General features: G+C 42.0%; 1 protein-coding gene across 2 annotated transcripts in view; it reads left to right on the forward strand.

The window, feature by feature from the left end:
* Window positions 1–21,056, forward strand: part of lactb2 (lactamase, beta 2) — a 62,820-nt gene that overhangs the window by 12,217 nt on the left and 29,547 nt on the right. For both annotated transcript variants that reach the window (XR_013574436.1, XM_078535512.1), the window contains exon 3: window positions 13,231–13,357. Coding sequence is in view for 1 of the 2 variants with exons in the window: in XM_078535512.1 (XP_078391638.1) it covers window positions 13,231–13,357 (127 nt within the window). In the remaining variant the exon portion in view is untranslated. The remainder of the gene's footprint in view (window positions 1–13,230; window positions 13,358–21,056) is intronic.

A 21,056-nucleotide genomic window follows, 5' to 3' on the forward strand; every position in this document is an offset into this window, starting at 1 on the left:
GCACACACAAAACTGCTGAGTGTTATACCTAGCACAGCTCATTGAATGTAAATTCTCATTGTATCACCAGCTCCTTTGCACTCCACCTCTTCTAACAATAAAAGCCCTTTCATAGTACTAATTTTATTAGTAATATAAACATTACTTGGTCTCTGCCAGCTAGGTGTCAGATTTCACCACACTTCTTGAATGCTCTATTCAAAAAAATGCTACCTCTACCTTTCTTACATCTCAAAACTAGTACACATCAAAGCACCCAGACTAGCTGGTTTTCATCCAATTAAGACACACCCACAGACTAAACCTCTTTTTTAAAAGAAAAATATTTTCCAATAATATTATATACATTAATAGCTTCATGACACCGGACCCCGTGAAGTCTCATCCCATCAGATCAGCCGTGAGCAAGGAAACCTTCTACCGTCCCCCCACCCCCATCCCAGCTAAGGAATCAGTACTCCTCCATGTTGAACATCACTTGAAGAAGCACTGAGGGTGGCAAGGGTGCAGAATGTACTCTGGGTGAGGGACCTAAAAGTCCATCACCGAGCAGGGTCAGTAGCATCACTACTCACCAAGCTGGCCAAGCCCTAAGCGACATAACTACTAGGCTGGGTTGGAGCAGATCGTCAGGAAACCAACAAGAGAGAAAAACGTACTTGACCTCATCCTCACCAACCTGCCTGCCGCAGATGCATCTGTCAGTAGGGCTGACACTGGCAACAGTCGTTGTGGAGACGATGTCCCATCTTCACATTGAAGTTACCCTCCATCATGTTGTGTGGCACGACGACTCTGCTATATGGAATAGATTTCGAACAGATCTAGCAACTCAAGATTGGGCAACCATGAGGCACCCTGGGCCATCAGCAACAGCAGCAGACTTGTACTGAACCACAATCTGCAACCTCATGGCCCAGCATATCCCCCACGCTACCATTGCCACCAAGCCAAGGGCTCAACACTGGTTCAATGAAGAGTGCAGGAAGGCATGCCAGGAGCAGCACCAGCCATACCTAAAAATGAGGTGCTAACCTGGTGAAGCTATAACACAGGACTACTTGCATGCCGAACAGCATAAGCAGCAAATGAAAGACAGAGCTAAGCAATTCCACAACCAGCGGATCAGATCTAAGCTCTGCAGTCCTGCCACATCCAGTCATGAATGGTGGTGGACAATTAAACAACTCACTGGAGGAGGATGCTCGACAAATATTCCCATCCTCAATGATGGGGGAGCCCAGTACATCAGTGCAAAGATAAGGCTGGAGCATTTGCAATAATCTTTAGCCAGAAGTGCTGAATGGATGATCCGTCTTGCCCTCCTCCAGAGGTCCCCAGCATCACAGCTGCCAGTCTTCAGTCAATTCGATTCACTCCACGTGATATCAAGAAACAGCAGAAGGCTCTGGGCCCTGGCAATATTCCACAATAGTTCTGAAGACTTTGTGTTCCAGAACTAGCTGAGCCCCTGGCCAAGCTGTTCTGGTACAACTACAACACTGACATATACCCAGCAATGTGGAAAATTGCCCACAAAAACAGGACAAATCCAACCTGGCCAATTACCGCCCCATCAGTCTACTTTCAATCATCAGTAAAGTGATGGAAGAGGTCATCAGCAGTGCTATCAAGCGGCAGTTGCTTAGCAATAACCTTCTTACTGATGTTCATTTTGGGTCCCATCACGGCCACTCAACATCTGATCTCATTACAGCCTTGGTTCAAAAATGGACAAAAGAGCTGAACTCTAGAAGTGAGGTGAGAGCAGCATTTGACCAAGTGTGGCATCGAGGAGCCCTAGCAACACTGGAGTCAGTTGGAATCGGAGGAGAGCTCTCCGCTGATTGGAATCATACCTAGCACAAAGGAAGATGGTTGTGGTTGTTGGAAGTCAATCATCTCAGTTCCAGGACATCACTGCAGGAGTTCCTCAGGGTAATGTCCTAGACCTAACTATCTTCAGCTGCTTCATCAATGACCTTCCTTCCATGATAAGGTCAGAAGTGCGAATGGTCACTGATGATTGCGCAATGGTCAGGACCATTTGTGATGACTCATATACTGATGCAGTCCATGTACAAATGCAGCAAAACCTGGACATCAGCCCAAGCCTGAATAATAAGTGTTAAGTAACATGCATGCCACATAAGTGCCAGGCAATGACCCTCTCCAACAAGAGAGAATCTAACCATCTCCCCTTGACATTCAATGGCATTACCATTGCTGAATCTCCCACTATCAGGGGGTTATCATTGACCAGAAACTGAATCGGACTAGCCACATAATACTGTGGCTACAAGAGCAGGTCAGAGACTAGCAAGTAACTCACCTCCTGACTCCCCAAAGCTTGTCCACCATTTACAAGGCACAAATCAGGAGTGTGATAGAATACTCACCACTTGCCTAGATAAGTGCAGCTCCAAAAACACTCAAGGAACTTGACACCATCCAGGACAAACCAGCCCGCTTGGTTGGCCCCCCATCCACAAGCATTCACTCCCCCCACCACTGACACAATGCAGTGTGTACCACCTACAAGATGCACTGCAGGAACTCACCAAAGCTCCTTAGACAGCGCCTTCCAAATCCACTACTACCAATTCGAAGGTCAAGTGCAGCAGATAGATGGGAACACCACTACCTGGAAGTTCCCCTCCAATACACTTACCATTCTGACTTGGAAATATATCGCCATTCCTTCACTGTCACTGGGACAAAATCCTGGCGTTCCCTCCCTAACAGCACTGCAGGTGTACCTAGATGACATGGACTGCAGCAGTTCAAGAAGGCAGCCCACCACCACCTTCTCAAGGGCAATTAGGGATGGGCAATAAATGCTGGTCTCACCAGCGATGTCACACCCCATGAAAAACTACAGTTATGGTCTCCTTATTTAAGGAGGGATATACTTGCATTGGAAATAGTTCAATTAAGGGATCACTAGTAGCCGGATGCTGGAGGGGTCACTGGTAGCCGGATGCTGGAGGAGTCAGTGGTAGCCGGATGCTGGAGGGGTCCCTGACAGCCGAATGCTGGAGGGGGTCCCTGACAGCCGGATGCTGGAGGGGTCCCTGACAGCCGGATGCTGGAGAGGTCACTGACAGCCGGATGCTGGAGGGGTCACTGACAGCCGGATGCTGGAGGGGTCACTGGTAGCCGGATGCTTGAGGGGTCAGTAGTAGCCGGATGCTGGAGGGGTCACTGGTAACTGGATGCTGGAGGGGTCACTGGTGGCCGGATGCTGGAGGAGTCATTGGTGGCCGGATGCTGGAGGGGTCAGTGAGAGATGGATGCTGGAGGGGTCAGTGGTGGCTGCATGCTGGAGGGGTCAGTGGTGGCCGGATGCTGGAGGGGTCAGTGGTGGCCGGATGCTGGAGGGGTCAGTGGTGGCCGGATGCTGGAGGGGTCAGTGGTGGCCGGATGCTGGAGGGGTCAGTGGTCGCCGGATGCTGGAGGGGTCAGTGGTCGCCGGATGCTGGAGGGGTCAGTGGTGGCCGGATGCTGGAGGGGTCAGTGGTGGCCGGATGCTGGAGGGGTCATTGGTGGTCGGATACTGGAGGAGTCAGTGGTGGCCTAATGCTGGAGGGGTCAATGGTGGCTGGATGCTGGAGGGATCACTGGGAGCTGGACGCAGGAGGGGTCACTGGTGGCCGGATGCTGGAGGGGTCAATGGTGGCCGGATGCTGGAGGAGTCAGTGGTGGCCGGATGCTGGAGGGGTCACTGGGAGCCAGATGCTGGAAGGGTCACCGGTGGCCGGATGCTGGAGGGGTCAATGGTGGCCGGATGCTGGAGGGGTCACAAGTACCTGGATTATGGCGAGGCCACTGGGAGCTTGGATGCTGGGGGGGGTCACTGGTGGCCGGATGCTAGAGGGGGTCACTGGTGGCCGGATGCTGGAGGGGGTCACTGGTGGCCGGATGCTGGAGGGGGTCACTGGGTGCTGGAGGGGGTCACTGGTGGCCGGATGTTGGTGGGGGTCACTGATGGCCGAATTTTGATGGGGGTCACTGGTGGCCAGATGTTGGTGGGGGTCACTGGTGGCCGGATGTTGGTGGGGGTCACTCAGAGCTGGATGCTTGCATGCCTGAGTCTTTGGAGGATGGTTGCTCAGAGGATTTTTAAAGCAGTGAATGTTTGTGTCAGTGCTTGGGTGCTGGCAGCCCTTTAAACATGACACTGCTGCCATCTCAAAGCCCACCTCCGACTGCTGAGCAATTGGACTGTTGGCCATTAATTGGCTAGCTGGCACAGTAGTTCTACAGAAACGGGAGTCGGAGCGAGAGTTGCTTCGCTACTCTCTTGCATCTTCCCTCTTCTGCCAGGTCCCGTAAAATCCCATCAAAGTGTCTTTGTCCGTGTACTCTTACAGCCTCAGCTCCCCTCACCACCACCTCTCTCAATTCCTCACTGTCTCTAAAGTGCCTAACTGCTTGTCTGACATTCAGGACTGGAAAAACAAAAATTTCCTCCAACATTGATGTTGGGAAGACCAAAGCCGTTATTCATAAACTCTGTTCCATAGCAATTGGCAAATCCCTTTCACTGGGAAAAGTCTGAGGCTGAACCAGACATCCGCAACATTGGTGTCGTATTTCACTATGAGTTGAACTTCCAATGACGTGTCTGCGTGATCATTAAGACCATCTTTTTCAAGCTCCGTAACATTGTCAATCCACCCCTGTCTCACCTCATCTGTGGCTGAAATCCTCATCCATGCCTTAGTTACCTCTAGGTTTAACTATTCAAATGCATCCCTGGTCAGCTTCCCCTCTTCCACCCCTTTTAAACTTGAAATCATACAAACTCCCCATTTCCTACTATGCACCAAATCCCATTCACCCAGCAACCCTGTGCTCACTGATCTACATTGGCTCCCACTTAAGCAATGCCTCCATTTTAAAATTCTCATCCTTGTTTTCAAATCTATCTACTGTCTCTCTCCCTCACTGTCTTTATAATCTCTGTCAGCCCTAGAATCCATCGAGTTCTCAGAACTCCTCCAGTGCTGGCCTTGGAACATCCCAAGTTTTGATTGTTTTGCTGTTGATGGCTGTCCCTTCATCTGCCGAGGCCCTAAGCTCTGGAATTCCTTTCCTAAACCTTGCCACCTCTCTGCCTCCCTTTCTTCCTTTAAGATACTCCTTAAAGCCCACCTTTTTTGGTCAATCCTTCATCATGAGGTCAGAAGTGGGGATATTTGCTGATGATTGATGTTCAAGCTTCTTCAAATATATAAAAAGTAAGAGAGAGGCCAAAGTGAACATAGGCCCCTTAGAGAATGAAGCTGGGGAAATAATAATGGGGAACCAGGAAACGGCAGACGAGTTGAATAAATACTTTGCATCAGTCTTTTCATGGTAGAAGACACTAATAGCATACCAAAAATACTAAATAATCAAGGGGCAAAAGGAGGGGAGGAAACAAATACAATAGCTATCACTACAGAAAAAGTACTAGGGAAACTAATAGGGCCAAAGGCCGATAAGTCACCTTGACCTGATGGGTTGCATCCTAGGATATTGAAGAAAGTAGCTACAGAGATAGTGATGCTCTTGTAGTAATCTTCCCAGAATGCTTAGATTCTGGATAAGTCCTAGAGAATTGGAAAACTACAAATGTAACACCCTTATTCAAAAAGGGAGGGGGGACAAAAAACAGGTAATTATAGGCCAGTTAGCTTAGCATCTATCATTGGGAAAATGTTAGAGTCTATTGTAAAGGATGTAATAGGAGAGCATTTGGAAATGAATAATATAATCAAGCAGAGTCAGCATGGCTTTATGAAGGGGAAATCATGCCTAACAAATTTATTAGAATTCTTTGAGGAGGTAACAAGCAGGTTAGATAAAGGGAAACCAGTCGATGTAATATATTTGGATTTCCAAAAGGCATTCAGTAAGGTACTGCAGATAAGGCTACTTAATAAGAGAAGAGCCCATGGTGTTGGGGGTAGTATATTAGCATGGATAGAGGATTGGCTAACTAATAGAAGACAGAGAGTTGGGTTAAGGGGGGCATTTTCAGGATGGCAACCTGTAACTATTGGAGTACCACAGAGATCAGTGCTGGGGCCACAATTATTTACAATATACATTAATGACTTGGATGAGGGAAGTGAATGTACTATCGCCAAGTTTGCAGATGACACAAAAATAGGTGGGAAGGCAAGTGGTGAGGATGACACAAAGGGTCTAAAGAGGGATATAGATAGGTTAAGTGAATGGGCAAAAAACTTGGCAGATGGAATATAAGATGGAAAAATGTGAGGTTATGCACTTTGACAGGAAGAATAGAGGAGCTGAATATTATTTAAATGGAAAAAGACTGCAGAAAGCTGCAGCACAGAAGGATTTGGAGGTCCTTGTACATGAATCACAAAAAGCTAGCATACAAGTTCAGCAGGTAATAAGGAAGGCAAATGGAAAGTTGGCCTTTATTTCAAATGGAATAGAGTATAAAAATAGTGAAGTTTTGCTAAAACTATACAAGGCGCTAATTAGACCACATCTAGAATACTGTGAAAAGTTTTGGTTCCCTTATCCAGGGAAAGATATATTGGCATTGGAAGCAGTCCAGAGAAGGTTCACTAGGTTGATCCCGGGTATGGAGGTATTTTCTTATGAGGAGAGGTTGAGTAGGTTGGGCCTGTACTCATTGGAATTTAGAAGAATGAGAGGCAACCTTATTGAAACGTGTAAGATTCTTAGGGGACTTGACAAGGTAGATGCTGAGAGATTGTTTCCCCTTGTGGGAGAGTCTAGGACCAGAGGGCATAATCTCAGAGTAAGGGGTCACCCATTTAAGACAGAGATGAGGAGGAATTTCTTCTCTCAGAGGGAAGTAAATCTGTGGAATTCTTTACCGTAGAGGGCTGTCGAGGCTGGGTCGTTAATTATATTCAAGGCTGAGATAGACATTTTTAATCAGTAAGAGAATCAAGGGTTATGGGGAAAAGGCGGAAAAGTGGAGTTGAGGATTAACAGATCACCATGATCTCATTGAATGGTGGAGCTGACTCAATGAGCCGAATGGCCTACTTCTGCTCCTGCGTCTAATGGTCTTATCCCATTGCCAACGCCTAGATGCTGAAGCAGTCCCTTCCTGCTTGCAGCAAGAACTGGACAATATTCAGGCTTGGGCTGATAAGTAACACTCGCCCCACACAGGTGCCAGGCAATGATTTTCTCCCCTCGACGTCCAATGGCATTACCATCACTGAATTCCCCCACCATTAACAGCCTGAGGGGCTTGCCATTGGCCAAAAACTTAACTGGACCAGACATATAAATACAGTGGCTACAAGAGCACTTCAGAGGTTGAGAATTCTGCAGTAAGTAACTCAACTCCTAACTCTCCAAAGCCTGTCCACCATCTACAAAGTACAAGTCAGGAGTGTGAATGAATACCCTCCACTTGCCTGGATGAATGCAGTTGCAACAGCACTCAAGAAGTGCAACAAAGCAGCCCATTTAATCAGCACTCATCTATCATCTTAAACATTCTCTCCCTCCACCACTGATGCGCAGTGGCAGCAGTAAGTACCATCTACAAGACGCATTGCAGCCAAGGCTCCATCGATAGCACCTTCCAAATGCACCAACTCTACCACTTAGAAGAACAAAGGCAGCAGAAGTATGGAAATATCACAATCTCTCCAAGTTCCCCTCTAAGTCACAGCCCCAAGTCACAAACCATCCTGCCATTCCTTCATTGTCATTGGTTCAAAATCCTGAAACTTCCTCCTTAATAATACTGTGGGTGTACCTACACCAGTTGAACTGTGGGAGGCGCTCACCACCACCTTTACAAAGGCAATTAGGAATGGGAAATAAATGATGTCCTTCAGGATGCTCACATTCCATGAACAAATAAATAAATTATCTGCCCTAGTATCTCTCCATGTGCCTTAATGTCACATTTGTTTGATAACACTCCTTGGGATGTTTTTTTCATTCATTCATAGCATGTGAGCGTCACTGGCTATACCAGCATTTAGGCCAGCAATGTTTTCCTATGTTTACAATGTTTTACTACATCTAGGCCAGCAATGTTTTACTATGTTAAAGTTGCTTTAGAAATACAAGTTGTTTTTATATCCTCCAGGAACAGGAGTAACTCAGGTAGCAGGTAATTTGTAGGTGGTTTTCCAAAACTCTAAAATGAAGTGGTGTAAAATAAGATTTTACGGTAAATCTGTAATGCAGTATATTTAAGAATGAATACCTGAAACATAATTTGTCATCGCTGGAATTTGTGTAATTTGCTGGTTACTGTAATTCAAAATCCAGTTGTATTTTAGTGGATTGGATCTAGGTAGTATAAATGGGATATGTGCAAGCCTACTACAGCAGAAATGGGAACAGTACTGCTCCGTTATGTTAAGTTTTACTTTGAAATGTTATATTTACTGCAATATTTTATATATACAATGAAGAAAGTCAAATGAAACAAATCTGCATTCAGAAATTTTCTCCATCATCTTCCACCACCCCCAATTCTCAAATATTGGTAACTTTTAATTATTAAGCCTCCGAATTTAAGAGCCCTAACACTGATGATTGTAAATCACCTTAAATCTTTTTTTGACCTCCATCAGAAAGCTTACTTAAAGTCAAAATTATAGTGCATTGGTTCAAATCAAATGTAATTAAGTGAATTAACCTATGTTTCTGTCTGGATTTGTTCCATTATAACATGGCAAAACTTTTTTTTTTGTGCACAGCTTGCAGTGTGAGGCAATAGTGAGCTTTTTATTTGTCTAAGCTGATTTGTAAATGGTAGGCCGTTCAAGTAAATTAATGACATTTTTAAAGGAGACTACTAAATGTCTTGACAAAAGAAAATGCAGTGAAAGTGATATATTTGGACTTTCAGAATCTCTCATAAAAAATATCACATAAAATAGCAATATGTTAGTGATTTTCTTTGCCTTTCCCCCATGTGTTTCCCAACACCCTCTTGATGCCCTCTGTAGAACTGGTGAATTGGAAGATAAATATCCTTTGAAATTTAACCAGGAATAAAGGAAATCCAAAATGTGTCTTGCAAAATAAAAATTGCCAACTGCACCTATAATAAAGTGTATTTGGAATTTCAGTCCCAGGATTGTCAGAAGTGCCCAGCTAATAAATATGAGACTCACCCATTTACTAATCTCCTTTTATCATTCAGTTATCAGGAGGCACATTTGGTGATATTAACTCAAACGACTTTGTAAATAAATACAAGTTGTAAATAAAAATACAGAAAACTGAGAAATTGTTGAAGGAACTGCATTAGGGGGTATGGGCACTGTTTGGAACATGTTCAATGAAGAAATGTGAAGTGGTATATGTTGAAGAAAAAAGGAATGAGAATATGTCCTAAATATATGCACTTAGGAACAGGATTAGGCCATTCTGCATCTGGGGTCAGTTTCAGAATTCAATTAGTTTGTGGCTATCTGTATGTCACCTCCATTTACCCACCTTTGATTCATATCCCTTAACACCCTTATCTAACCTAAAATGATCAATCTTGAAAAATTTCAATTGATCCAACAGCCATGGCCTTTTGAGGAACAGTGGAAACATTTCACATTTCCACTACTCTTTTTGTGGAATAAGTTCTTCCTAATGGTAGACAGGAAGGAACTTTTCCCCTTGGTCGAGGGATCACTAACCAGGAGGCATAGATTTAAGGTAAGGGGCAGGAGGTTTAGAGGGGATGTGAGGAATTTTTTCACTGAGGGTGGTGGGAGTCTGGAACCCACTGCCTGAAAGGGTGGTAGAGGCAGAAACCCTCATAACATTTAAGAAATATTTGGATGTGCACTTGCAATGCCATGGCATACAAGGATATGGGCCTAGTGCTGGAAAATGGGATTAGAATAGTTAGGTACTTGTTTGACCAGCGCAGACTCGATGGGCCGAAGGGCCTTTTTCTGTGCTGTAGACCTCTATGACTCTATAATTTCACACCTAAATGGTCTAGTTCTAATTTTAAGTTAAGCCTCCTTATTCTGGATTTCCCCACCAGGGGAAATAGTTTTTCTGCATTTACCCTATCAAATCCCTTTATCATTTCTCAGTGAAATGGAGGAACAAAGATATTTGGGAGTCAAATTTGCAGATCTTTAAAAGCAAGATTCCAGGTGGAAATAGCAAACAAAAGGAAATATGTATTTTATTTATAAGAGCACTGAATGCAAAAACCATGTAAGGATGAATCTGTAGAAGGTGTTTGTTAGACCACAGCTAGAGTACTGTGTGTTGTTTATACCCTTCCTATAATGGGAAGTCATAAGAGCCATGGAAGAATTGATATCAGGATTGAGAGGATATAGTCATTATGGCAGGTTTGAAAAAAGCCGAGGCAGAATAAGTGAAAAAGATCTAACAGAAGCAACCAAAATAAGCAAAGTATTTGAGAGGTTAAATAATGAAAGATTGGGCCAGAATTTGCTAGAACAGTATGAGGTGCAATACACTCTTAATATGGCATTATAATATATCTTACTCTGTATTTGTGCCAGTTTTTTCTGGAAAATCGATTCAGCAATGGTGCAGCAAACTCAATGATGAATTAAGCAGATCATTTACGAAACAGACAATGGCTAGCCCCACAGGCCAGACACATGACACTATAAAAAACTACAAACAGACATGATGGGGATAATTTTAACCTAAACGACCAATGGGAAACCCACCATATTGGTTGAAATTCTGGTTTTACACCCTGCCAAAAATTACTGTCCATTAGCTTGAATGGTGGTGAACCGCCTTTTTGAACCGTCCATGTGGTGAAGTTACTGCCATAGTACTGTTAGGTAGGAATTTCCAGGATCTGACCCAAGCAATGAAGGAATGGCAATATGCTTCCAAATCAGGATGGTGTGTACTTTCTATTTTTGTCTTTCTAGGTGGGGGAGGTCATGGGTTTAGGCGATGCTGTAAAAGAAGCTTTAGCGAGCTGCTGTAGTGCATCTTGTCAGATTGTGCACGCTGCACCTGTTGTAGGCCAGTGGTGGAGGGAGCAAATATTTAAGCTGGTGCTTAGGGTGCCGATCAGACGGGCTCTTTTGTTCTGGATGGCATTGATCTTGAGTGTTGTTGGAGCTGCTGTCAGGAAGATATAATAATTTTCATAATGTTATTTGGAATTTATTGTAAAGTGGAGTAATAGTGGGGTCTGTGTGTGTGTACGGGGGGGACTTAACTGAATTAAAGATAGCTGGTATGAAGGCTTTGATATGTCTGAAGAGAAGCTAGGTTTGAAATGTTAAATAGGTAAACATGATTGAAGTTTTAGGGAATGTGAGGTATAAAGGCAACATTTGCATTTTTAAATAAACCAGAGTGGCTTGAATTCAAAAGAGGGGGTGCAATGTTTTACCTAGCCAGGAGTCCTTGTTGTCTACAAGGAACTCATTTTGAATTTGACTGTCCAGGGTGTGTGCTTTGCCTGGGTCTGTTTAAATCTATGTGTTTTACTGTTGCCTTAGTTGAGGTGTAACTGGGAGTTAGATTAATTAGGGGAGTTAGAAGTTATTATAGTGGTAATTTCTAGACCTATGTACGTGCTTAAAATCATTTCTTCTAATAAATAAATGTTTAATTTAGTTTTGTAAGAAACCTATAAGACTTGGTGGCCTTATTACTACTGAGTTCAAGGCACGCATCTCAAAATATACAAATTGCAAAACAGTTGTGGCAGTTGTTTCAAGTTTCCCTCTGGAATCTGAGCAGCTTGGCATTTACCATCCACATAACAGCTGAACTCACCGAGGCAAATAGAGAGTGTTCCATCATACTCCTGTCTTGCCCTTGTAGATGGTGGAAAGGCTTTTGGGAATCAAGAGGCTGAGTCATTTGCCACAGAATACTCAGCCTCTGACCTGCTGTTGTAGCCACAGTGTTTATGTCAATGGTCCAGTTAAGTTTCTGGTTAATGCAGACCCCCCAAGCTGTTGATAGTGGGGGTTCAGCGATGGTAATGCTGTTGGATGTCAAGGGGAGATGGTTAAACTCTCTGTTGCTGGCGACGGCCAGTGCCTGGAACTTGCGTGTCATGAATGGTACTCGCCACTTATTAGCCCAAGCCTGAATGTTGTCCAGATCTTGGTGCATGTGGCTTGTACCTAAGAAAGGATATACTTGCCACAGAGGGAGTGCAGTGAAGGTTTACCAGACTGATTCCTGGGATGGCAGGATTGTCATATGAGGAGAAATTAGGTCGACAAGTCCTGTATTCAATGGCGTTTAGAAGAATGAGAGGGGATCTCATTGAAATATGTATAATTCTGACAGGGCTGAACAGATAGGATGCAGTGATGATGTTTCCTGGCTAGGGGGTCTAGAACAAGGGGTCACAGTCTGAGGTGTAGGCCATTCAGGACTGAGATGAGGAGAAATTTCTTCACTCAGGCTGGTGAATCAGTGAAATTGAGACCATTTTTTCAAGCAAGCTTTGCTGCTTTTCTCTTCCCCCACCAAGCCAAATCTCAACACCCTTACCCCCATTTCACCCATAAAGTCATTATGGCACAGAAGGAGGCCATTTGGCCCATCGAGTCCATGTCAGCTAACCTTCCTCCTCCTTTAGTTCATCACCATTTTTGGATTAAACCTCAGTATATGTCTTGGGATGTTTTTCATTAAAGGTACTATCTAAATACAAGTGGTGTCAGTTGCTCCAAAGGAGAGGCGATTGATGTTGCATTTTCTATATCTGTTCTATAGGAAGATTGAGACTGTAGAGACAACAAATTGTACAGTACTGGTAACTGAAACCCAAGCAAACTGCAAATTACCAGTACTTTTGTTTTCTATTTGGGCATTCAAGACTTATTTGCATAAGTACAAGTCTTATTTGTTAAGTACCATTAGTGAATCTTAATAAAGAATGTTTCTTTACTCTGAAAATAATTAAAAATATGCTTTTGTCATTATATAGCTAGAAATTAGATAAAAGCAAAATACTGCAAATACTGGAAATCTGAAATAAACAAAATGCTGGAAAAACTCAGTAGGTCTGGTAGCATCTGTGGAAAGAGAAACAGAATTAATATTTCGAGTCCAATATGACTTCTTCGGAACTCATCATTTGTACATACTCTATATCTAATTCCTTTTGTGTTGTCAGATTTGTAAACAGTCTACATTTATCTTAATTAGGTCTAGGATATCCTCTGAAGATTATAAATAAATTAGATCAGTTTTTTAATGTGTCTGTTTGAATTTTATAAGGTGGCGATGTTCGCATTAGCAAACTTTCACACCGACCACCTCAGAAAGAGACAATCGGAAAAGATGACAATCAGTACACATATCTAAAGGATGGAGATGTGTTGGAAACTGAGGGAGCCACACTAAGGTATTCTTGGACAAAATGTTGCCATTTTACTGAGCAAGCTTTTGATTCTTTCTCTATTCGTAAATGTATGAATATTACATCTGATAGAAATCAAAGAATTATTTGAGTCAGAATTAACAGCAAAATGGGTAAAATGCAGTGCTTAAAAGGATGAAGTTGAAAGAACCTAGAAATGTTAATAGACTCTAAGCTATGCAGGGCCTGGGAAAAATCAGTATTAACGGGCATTAAGGGCCTTGAAATAGGCTCAGTATCCCTATTCCCTCGTTAATCTCAGCAATCGTCACTCTGTAACTTGCACAGAGGACAACTTGCATCAAGATTGTTCCACACATGCATACTTACATTCTGATCAGGAAACAGCTGGAATTTTTTTTTTAATTGTATGATTTTTTTGGAACCGAAAAATAAAGGAACACTCCTAACTCCACATAAAGATGAGGAGAGGTGATGCCCTTGGGAGCATTTGGCCATGGTTGGCACCAAGAATCCCTAATAAAATTGAATAACTGAGTATCAGGGGAAAAGCTCTCCATTGGCTGGATCATACTTCGCACAAAGGAAGATGATTGTGGTTTTTGGGGGCCAATCACCTCAACCCCAGAACATCACTGCAGGATTTCCTCAGGTTAGTGTCCCAGGCCCAACCATATTCAGCTGCTTCATCAACATCTTTTCCTCCAACATAAGGTCAGACGTGGGCATGCACACTGATGGTTGCAATGTTCCATCCAATTCACAATTCCTTGAATGAAGTAGTTCTTTCCAAAATGCAGAAAGACCTGGATGATATCCAACTGTCTCCAACCAGTAAACTGTCTCTAACCATCTCCCCATGACATTCAATGGCATTGCCATCATTGAATCCCCCACCATCAACATGTTGGGGGTTACTATTGAACAGAAACATTATTGGACCAGCCACATAAATATTGTGGCTGTAAGGGCAGGTCAGAGGCTAGGTACGCTCCAATGAGTGCACCACTTCCTGACTCTCCAAAACCCCTCCATTACCTACAAGGCACAAGTCAGGAGTGTATTAGAATACTCTCCACTTGTCAGAATGGGTGCAGCTCCAATAACATGCAAGGAAAAAGCAGCCACTTGATTGACATCCCATCTACCACCTTAAATATTTAATCTTTCTGCCACCAGTACAACTTGGTTACAGTTTGTACCTCTACAAGACGCACTGCAGCAACTCACCAAGGCTTCTTTGGCAGCACCTCCCAAACCTGCGACCTCTACCACCTAGAAGAACAAAGGTCGCAGGTGTTTGAGAACACCACTGCCTTCAAATCACACACCATCTTGACTGTTCCTTCATCATAGGCACAGGATCAAAATTCTGCAAATCCCTATCTAGCAACACTGTGGGAGTACCTTCACCACACAGATTACAGTGGTTCAATAAAGGGCTCACCACCACCTTCTCGAGGACTATTAGGGATGGGCTATAAATGTTGGCCTTGCCAGCAACACCGACATTCCACAAATGAGCTTTTTTTAAAACAAATGCAGGCCACTGCCTGACTAGAATCATGTTCATTCCTTCCAAGCCCCTATTTGTGTGCCTCTGTCTGTATTTTAACCAGCTGACATTCCTGAGACTGAAGAGCAGCAATTTGCAGCAGTCCTGTTTGGCATTCACTGCTCAACTGCCAAATTCAAATGAGACTGGGGCCTCAAAATCACAGCAGCCTCTTCGCTGTCAAATGGGCAGGTAGCCAATGTGTTCTGTCAGTTGACCACTGAAATGTCAAAATTGACCCTGTCATGTCTTACCAATGCAGAGCAGCAGCCACACAAGCTTGAAAACTATAAGGTTTCGGGAAATCATGATTAAACAGCATTGTTCTGGTCAGATTTCACCTTAAGTACAATATCCATTTCTGATCACCAACACACCTGGGATACACTAAAGCTGTGGTGGAAGTGTAGGGAACCACAAAGTTGAACCCAAGTGTCAAAGGTGTGAGTTACGAGGAAGGATAGGAAAGGAAGTGGCTGCGTGTTGATCTTGTAGAGTATATAAAATATTTAACATAATGCAACTAAATCTTGAATATTAAAACTGCAAGTGTAGTGCAGGTGAACACTACAAACTATTAAAAAGCAAACATAAGACTGATATCAGGAAATTCTTCTTCTCACAATGAGTAACCAATACATGAATGATAGGGTAGTAGAAATGAAAACCTTGAAATAATTGCGTTGTGCAGTGGGAGGACTTTAGGATCATTCTTGATGGAAAAACTAAGATAGACTGAATGACCTTTCCCCATCTGTAATTATCTTGTGAGCATGTATGTCCTATGATGAGAGACTGAGTAAATTGCCTGTATGTTCTCTGGAGTTTAGAAGAATGAGCTGACATCTCATTGAAACACTCAAGATCATGAAGTGGCTTGACAGCATAGATACTGAAATGTTGTTTCCCCTGGCTGGGAAATCTAGAACAAGAGGGTACAGTTTCAAGATAAGGGACAAATCATTTAGGACTGAGATGAAGAGAAATTGCTTCACTCAGAGGGTTGTGAATCTTTGGAACTTTCTACCCTAGAGAGATGTGGATGAGCCATCATTGAATATATTTAAGATTGTGTTAAATAGATTTTTGGTGTCTCAGGGAATCAAGGGATATGGGGTGCGAGTGTGAACGTGGCATTGTAGCCCAGGATCAGCCATGAACATATTGAATGGTGAAGCAGGTTGACGGGTCGTATTTCTATTTCTTATGTTCTTGAAAACAATATTTTCCCTGCCATTCAATGTGATTTAATGGGAATGTCAGATGTTCTTTTCCCTGTTGGATAAGTGCATTTTGATAATCAGATCACTTATTGGTGACCTTTAACCACCATTGGAACAGAGATAGGACATCCAGTTCCATGATCCTGTTGTGCTATTCAATTAGATCATGGCTGATAGGTACCTTATCTCTGTTTACCTGCCTCTGTTCCACATCCCTTAATACCCTTGCTTAACAAAGATGTAGGGTTGCAGATTCCTAAATCATTAAAAGTAGCAGTGCAAGTTAATGAAGCTATTACAAATACAAAAAAAACAGTTTGCAACAGAATAGAATTCAAAAAGCAAGAGGTGCTATTCACAGTTCTGCTCTCCATGTTACAAAGAGGACATAGAGGCACTAGAAAAAGTGCCAAAAAATTACAAGGATGGTACCAGAACTGACAGGTTACAACTACCAGGAAAGACTGATTAGGCTCAGACTTTTTTTTCTGGTAAAGGTAGCCTGATCGAGATCTTTGAAATCATGAAAGAGTTCAATAGGGTAGACATTCTAGAAGATGTTTCCAATTCGTCCAAAATCAAGAACTTAAATTTCCCCACACTGAGCCTCATCTGCCACAGTTTTTCTCCATTTAATCTATTAAAGTCCCATTGTAAGTTTCTGCTCCCATCTACTTATTGCATTACCTAACTTAACAAGTTTGGATATATGTTCTCTATTCCTTCATCTGAGCAATTGATAAATATAGTGAAAGGCTAAGGCTCCAATACAGATCTGGGGGTGGGTGGGGAGAGCAGGGTGTTGGGAGGGAGGCATTGGTGGCGGTGGTTAGGTGGTATCACTTCACACCAGTTGGCGTATATATCAATTATTCCTACACTACTCCTGGCCAATTTTCTGTCATCTCAATAGGTTGCTTCCAGCTCCATATACATTCATTTTTGCTAGCAGTCTCTTATGTGGAATTTTACTGAATGCTTCCGGGAAGTCCATGTTAATAGCCACTTCCTAATCAACTATGTTAATGATCTCAAAAAGTTCAACTACGCAAGTTAGACATAACAACTTTTACAAATCCATGCTATGGTGCTCCAATCAGTTCGTATTTCTCCAAGTGCTCGGTCATTCTGCGCTTAATGACAGATTACAGTAACTTCCTCACAATAGATGTTAACCTAAATACGTCTGGTTTTTCTGTCCCACCCTTCTTAAATAGTGGAGTGGTGTTGGTAGTTTTCAGTACAAGAGTACTATTCCTGAAACAAGAGAGAGGATCATAACTGAAGCAGCTGTAATTTACTTTTTAATATACTGGCGTGAAAACCATCTGGTCCTGGTGATCTGTCTATCTTCAGTCTCATTATATTTTCCATTACCTTATTTTCTTTTAACTTGTATTCAATCAAATAAAATCCTACCAGTGGTTTGTTTTTAGTTTTCGTTAGACCTCTGGTAGTTTATCTTCTTCCTCTCCTGGAAGACTGATAGAAAATAGTCATTTAACAAATCTGCCAATTCCTTATTTTCAATTACAATTTATCTACAAGTGTCTTTAATGGGTCCATATTAGCTTAGCTACCCTCTTTCTCTTAGTACATTTGTCAGGAAGATACAATTTCTGTAATGTTATTGGAATTTATTGTAAAATAGAGTAATAGTGGGATGTGTATATGTGTGTGCGTGAGACTTAATTGAATTAGAGGCAGCTAGTCAGGGTACTTTGATGTAAGAAGAGAAGTTAGGTTTGAAATGTTCATCAGGTAAACATGGGAAGTTTAGAATGTAAGGTAAAAGGACATTTGCATTTTTAAATAAATCAAACTGGATTGTTTTCAAAGGAGGGGGAAATGTGTCACTTAGCCAGGTGAAGTTAAGAAACAGTGTGTTTATTTTTCCCAAAGATTACTGGTAAAACTTCGTACTATGAGAGGTTTTTATTATAAGGAAGATAAAGTCCAAATACATAGTGAAACAATGGGAATTTGCATTCAAAGGGGGAAATATGTATAAAGGAGTGAAGGCTGTGTGTAAGGGTAGGCAGTTTAAAATCCAACAAGTGTGAAAAGCCTGTAGCCTGTATGTACCAAACTGCCGCCTCCAGGGACTGAAGTTAAGAGAACTCACTTTGAATTCGACTTGTTCAGGGTATCATGTTTCTTTGCCTGGGTCTTTTAAAATCTAGGTGTCTTACTGTTGCCTTAATGAAAGTGTTAGCTAATGGGAGTTAGATTGATTAAGGGATTTAGAAGGATCATAGTAGTAATTTGTAGATCTGTGTATGTATTTAAAATCATTTCTCTTATGAATTAATGTTTAATTTAGTTTTACAAAAACCTCCTAAGACTTGGTGGTCTTATTACTCAATTCAAAGCCCACATCTCAAAACATACAAGTTGAAAATTAGTTATGACAGTTGTTTCAAGTTTCCCTCTGGGATTTGAACAGCTCAGCATTTACCATCTGCTATCATAACACATTTGTAAAGACTTTAGTGTCATCCTTCATATCTCATAAAGTATTTCTCATATTTCTTTTTTTGCAGTTCTTACTACCTTCCTAACATCCCTTTGTTGTCCTGTCCTCACCGTGGGATCTCTTCTTTATTACTATTACTATTCTTTACATTCATGTAGGTACTTTCTTCTAGTTTTATAAAGCCTCTGACCTCTTTTCTTGACCAAGGTTGTTTAATTACAGATGTAGAATTTGACCCATTAGAATATGTACAGGTCTTGTATTTAGGTTCTTGATATATTTTTATTTTATGCTACAGGTACAAACAGAAATCTTATTTGCTAAGCTTAGAAACCAGGAAGTATGAATAAAAGTAATGTGTGATTAATGTACTGCGGCAGATTGTGATATTCATATCTTTTCAAAATGGAGGGTGAAAATTCATTGCCACAGCTGTCTGATAGTATAGTGGCTGCTGGATGTAGTGCCATTTAACACAATTTTCTTTTGAAAACAGATGAAGCAAAGGCAGCTAAATATTGAGTCTAAATATTGTGCCAAGAAACTGTACAGTTTTGAAAATTATATCTGATGGGTGCTACCTCATTGCCTGAGCCATTTAGCAAAGACTATTCATTTACATTCACAGAAGTCTAAGAAAGAAAGAATAGGCCTGCATTAATGCAGAATCTTTCATAAACTCAGTTCATCCCAAATCACTACACAGCCAATTAAGTATCTCTGAGGTATAGTTACTAGGAAAAGGTCGTGGCCAATTTGCAAACAGCAAGGTTCTACAGATAACAATAAAATAATGATCAAATAATTTGTTTTAAATGTATTGAGAGAGGACAAAATGTTATCCACTTTAAATAGTAACATGGGATCCTTCCGATTGGGCAGATGAGCTTCAGTTTGACAGCACCTCCAACGCTAAAGCACTCCTTCAGTACCACACTAACATGTCAGCTTAAATTCTGTGCTCAAGTCTCTAGAATGGGCTTTGAACCTTTAATCTTGTGACGAGAACCTAATTCCATCATGGTGACATTTTAACTTTGAAAGTCACATGTTTGCTTCTCCTCCAAATATAAATGCTTTGTTTACAAATGTTATCGGTTACATGTCTATAATAGCTGAAGGGGAAGTGTAGAGGCAGTTTGTCTGGCAATTTGTAATGATAAAAACATTTGTTTCATCACTGTCAACTCAAGGTGAACAAATAACAAACTGGTCAAACAGGAAAGTCATTGTGATAATCGTCCTTGGGAAAATGAGAAGAGGAAAATGAGAAAATTAGAAGAACAAGGATGATGTATATATTTCTTTGAGTCATTCTGAGTCGAAGGGTTGATAGGTGAAGACCCATTCTAGGATGGCAGCACATAGTACAGTGAGCTATGAGGAAACATTGTACAGTAGAAGGGGCTGTCAATCAGAAGAAACGTCAAGCCAAGACCACATGTGCCTGCTCAGGTAGATGCAAAAGATCCCGTGGCACTACTCAAAGCAGAGGCAGAAAGTTTCCCCAGTACCTTGACCAACCTTTATTCCTCAGTCAACTCTGACCAACATTTAGCCCTCAACCGGTGCACATATTGACTACTCCATGTGGTTACAAAACAACATGGACTACACTTAAAAGCAGTTTGTAAAGTGCTTTGGAGTATGCTGAGGGCATGAAAAATGCAATATAAATGTTATTTTTCTTTTCTTACTGGCCTTGAGTGTTGATACTGACATTGAGTGACCACCAACATTACATATGATGTTGAACCCAAAATTTTAAGCAAAAGTTGCTAAGAAGTTCCATAAATTCAAGAACTGGACTGAAGGATAGACAGTGTAATTCTGATTTTCAAAATAGGGTTAAGATTTAAATTGTAGAATAAAAAGCAAAAAATATGTTAATGTTGGAAATCTGAAACAAAAACAGGAAAGATTGGAAATACATAGCAGACTATTCAGTGGAATGGAAAAGGAAGAGGGGATGATTCTGTAGCCAAGGTACTTTAGGACTGAAAAATGAAACATAAACAATCAATTTAATAGAATCTTTTTTCTTATTTATTAATTCACGGGATGTGGGCTTCGCTGGCTGGACCAGCATTTATTGCCCATTCCTAGTTGTCCTTGAGAAGGTGGTGGTGAGCTGCCTTCTTGAAGTGCTGCAGTCCATGTGGTGTAGGTACACCCACAGTGCTGTTATGAAGAGAGTTCCAGGATTTTGACCCAGCGACAGTGAAGGAACGGCGATATATTTCCAAGTCAGGATGGTAAGTGACTTGGAGGAAAACCTCCGGGTAGTGGTGTTCCCATCTACCTGCTGCCCTTGTCCTTCTAGGTGGTAGTGGTCGTGGGTTTGGAAGATGCTGTCTAAGGAGCCTTGGTGAATTCCTGCAGTGCATCTTATAGATGGTACACATTGCTGCTACTGTGTGTCGGTGGTGGAGGGAGTGAATTTTTGTGGATGTGGTGCCAATCAAGTGG

The sequence above is a fragment of the Cetorhinus maximus genome, unplaced genomic scaffold, assembly GCF_964194155.1.
Source record: "Cetorhinus maximus unplaced genomic scaffold, sCetMax3.hap1.1 HAP1_SCAFFOLD_501, whole genome shotgun sequence".
Taxonomy (NCBI): domain Eukaryota; kingdom Metazoa; phylum Chordata; class Chondrichthyes; order Lamniformes; family Cetorhinidae; genus Cetorhinus; species Cetorhinus maximus.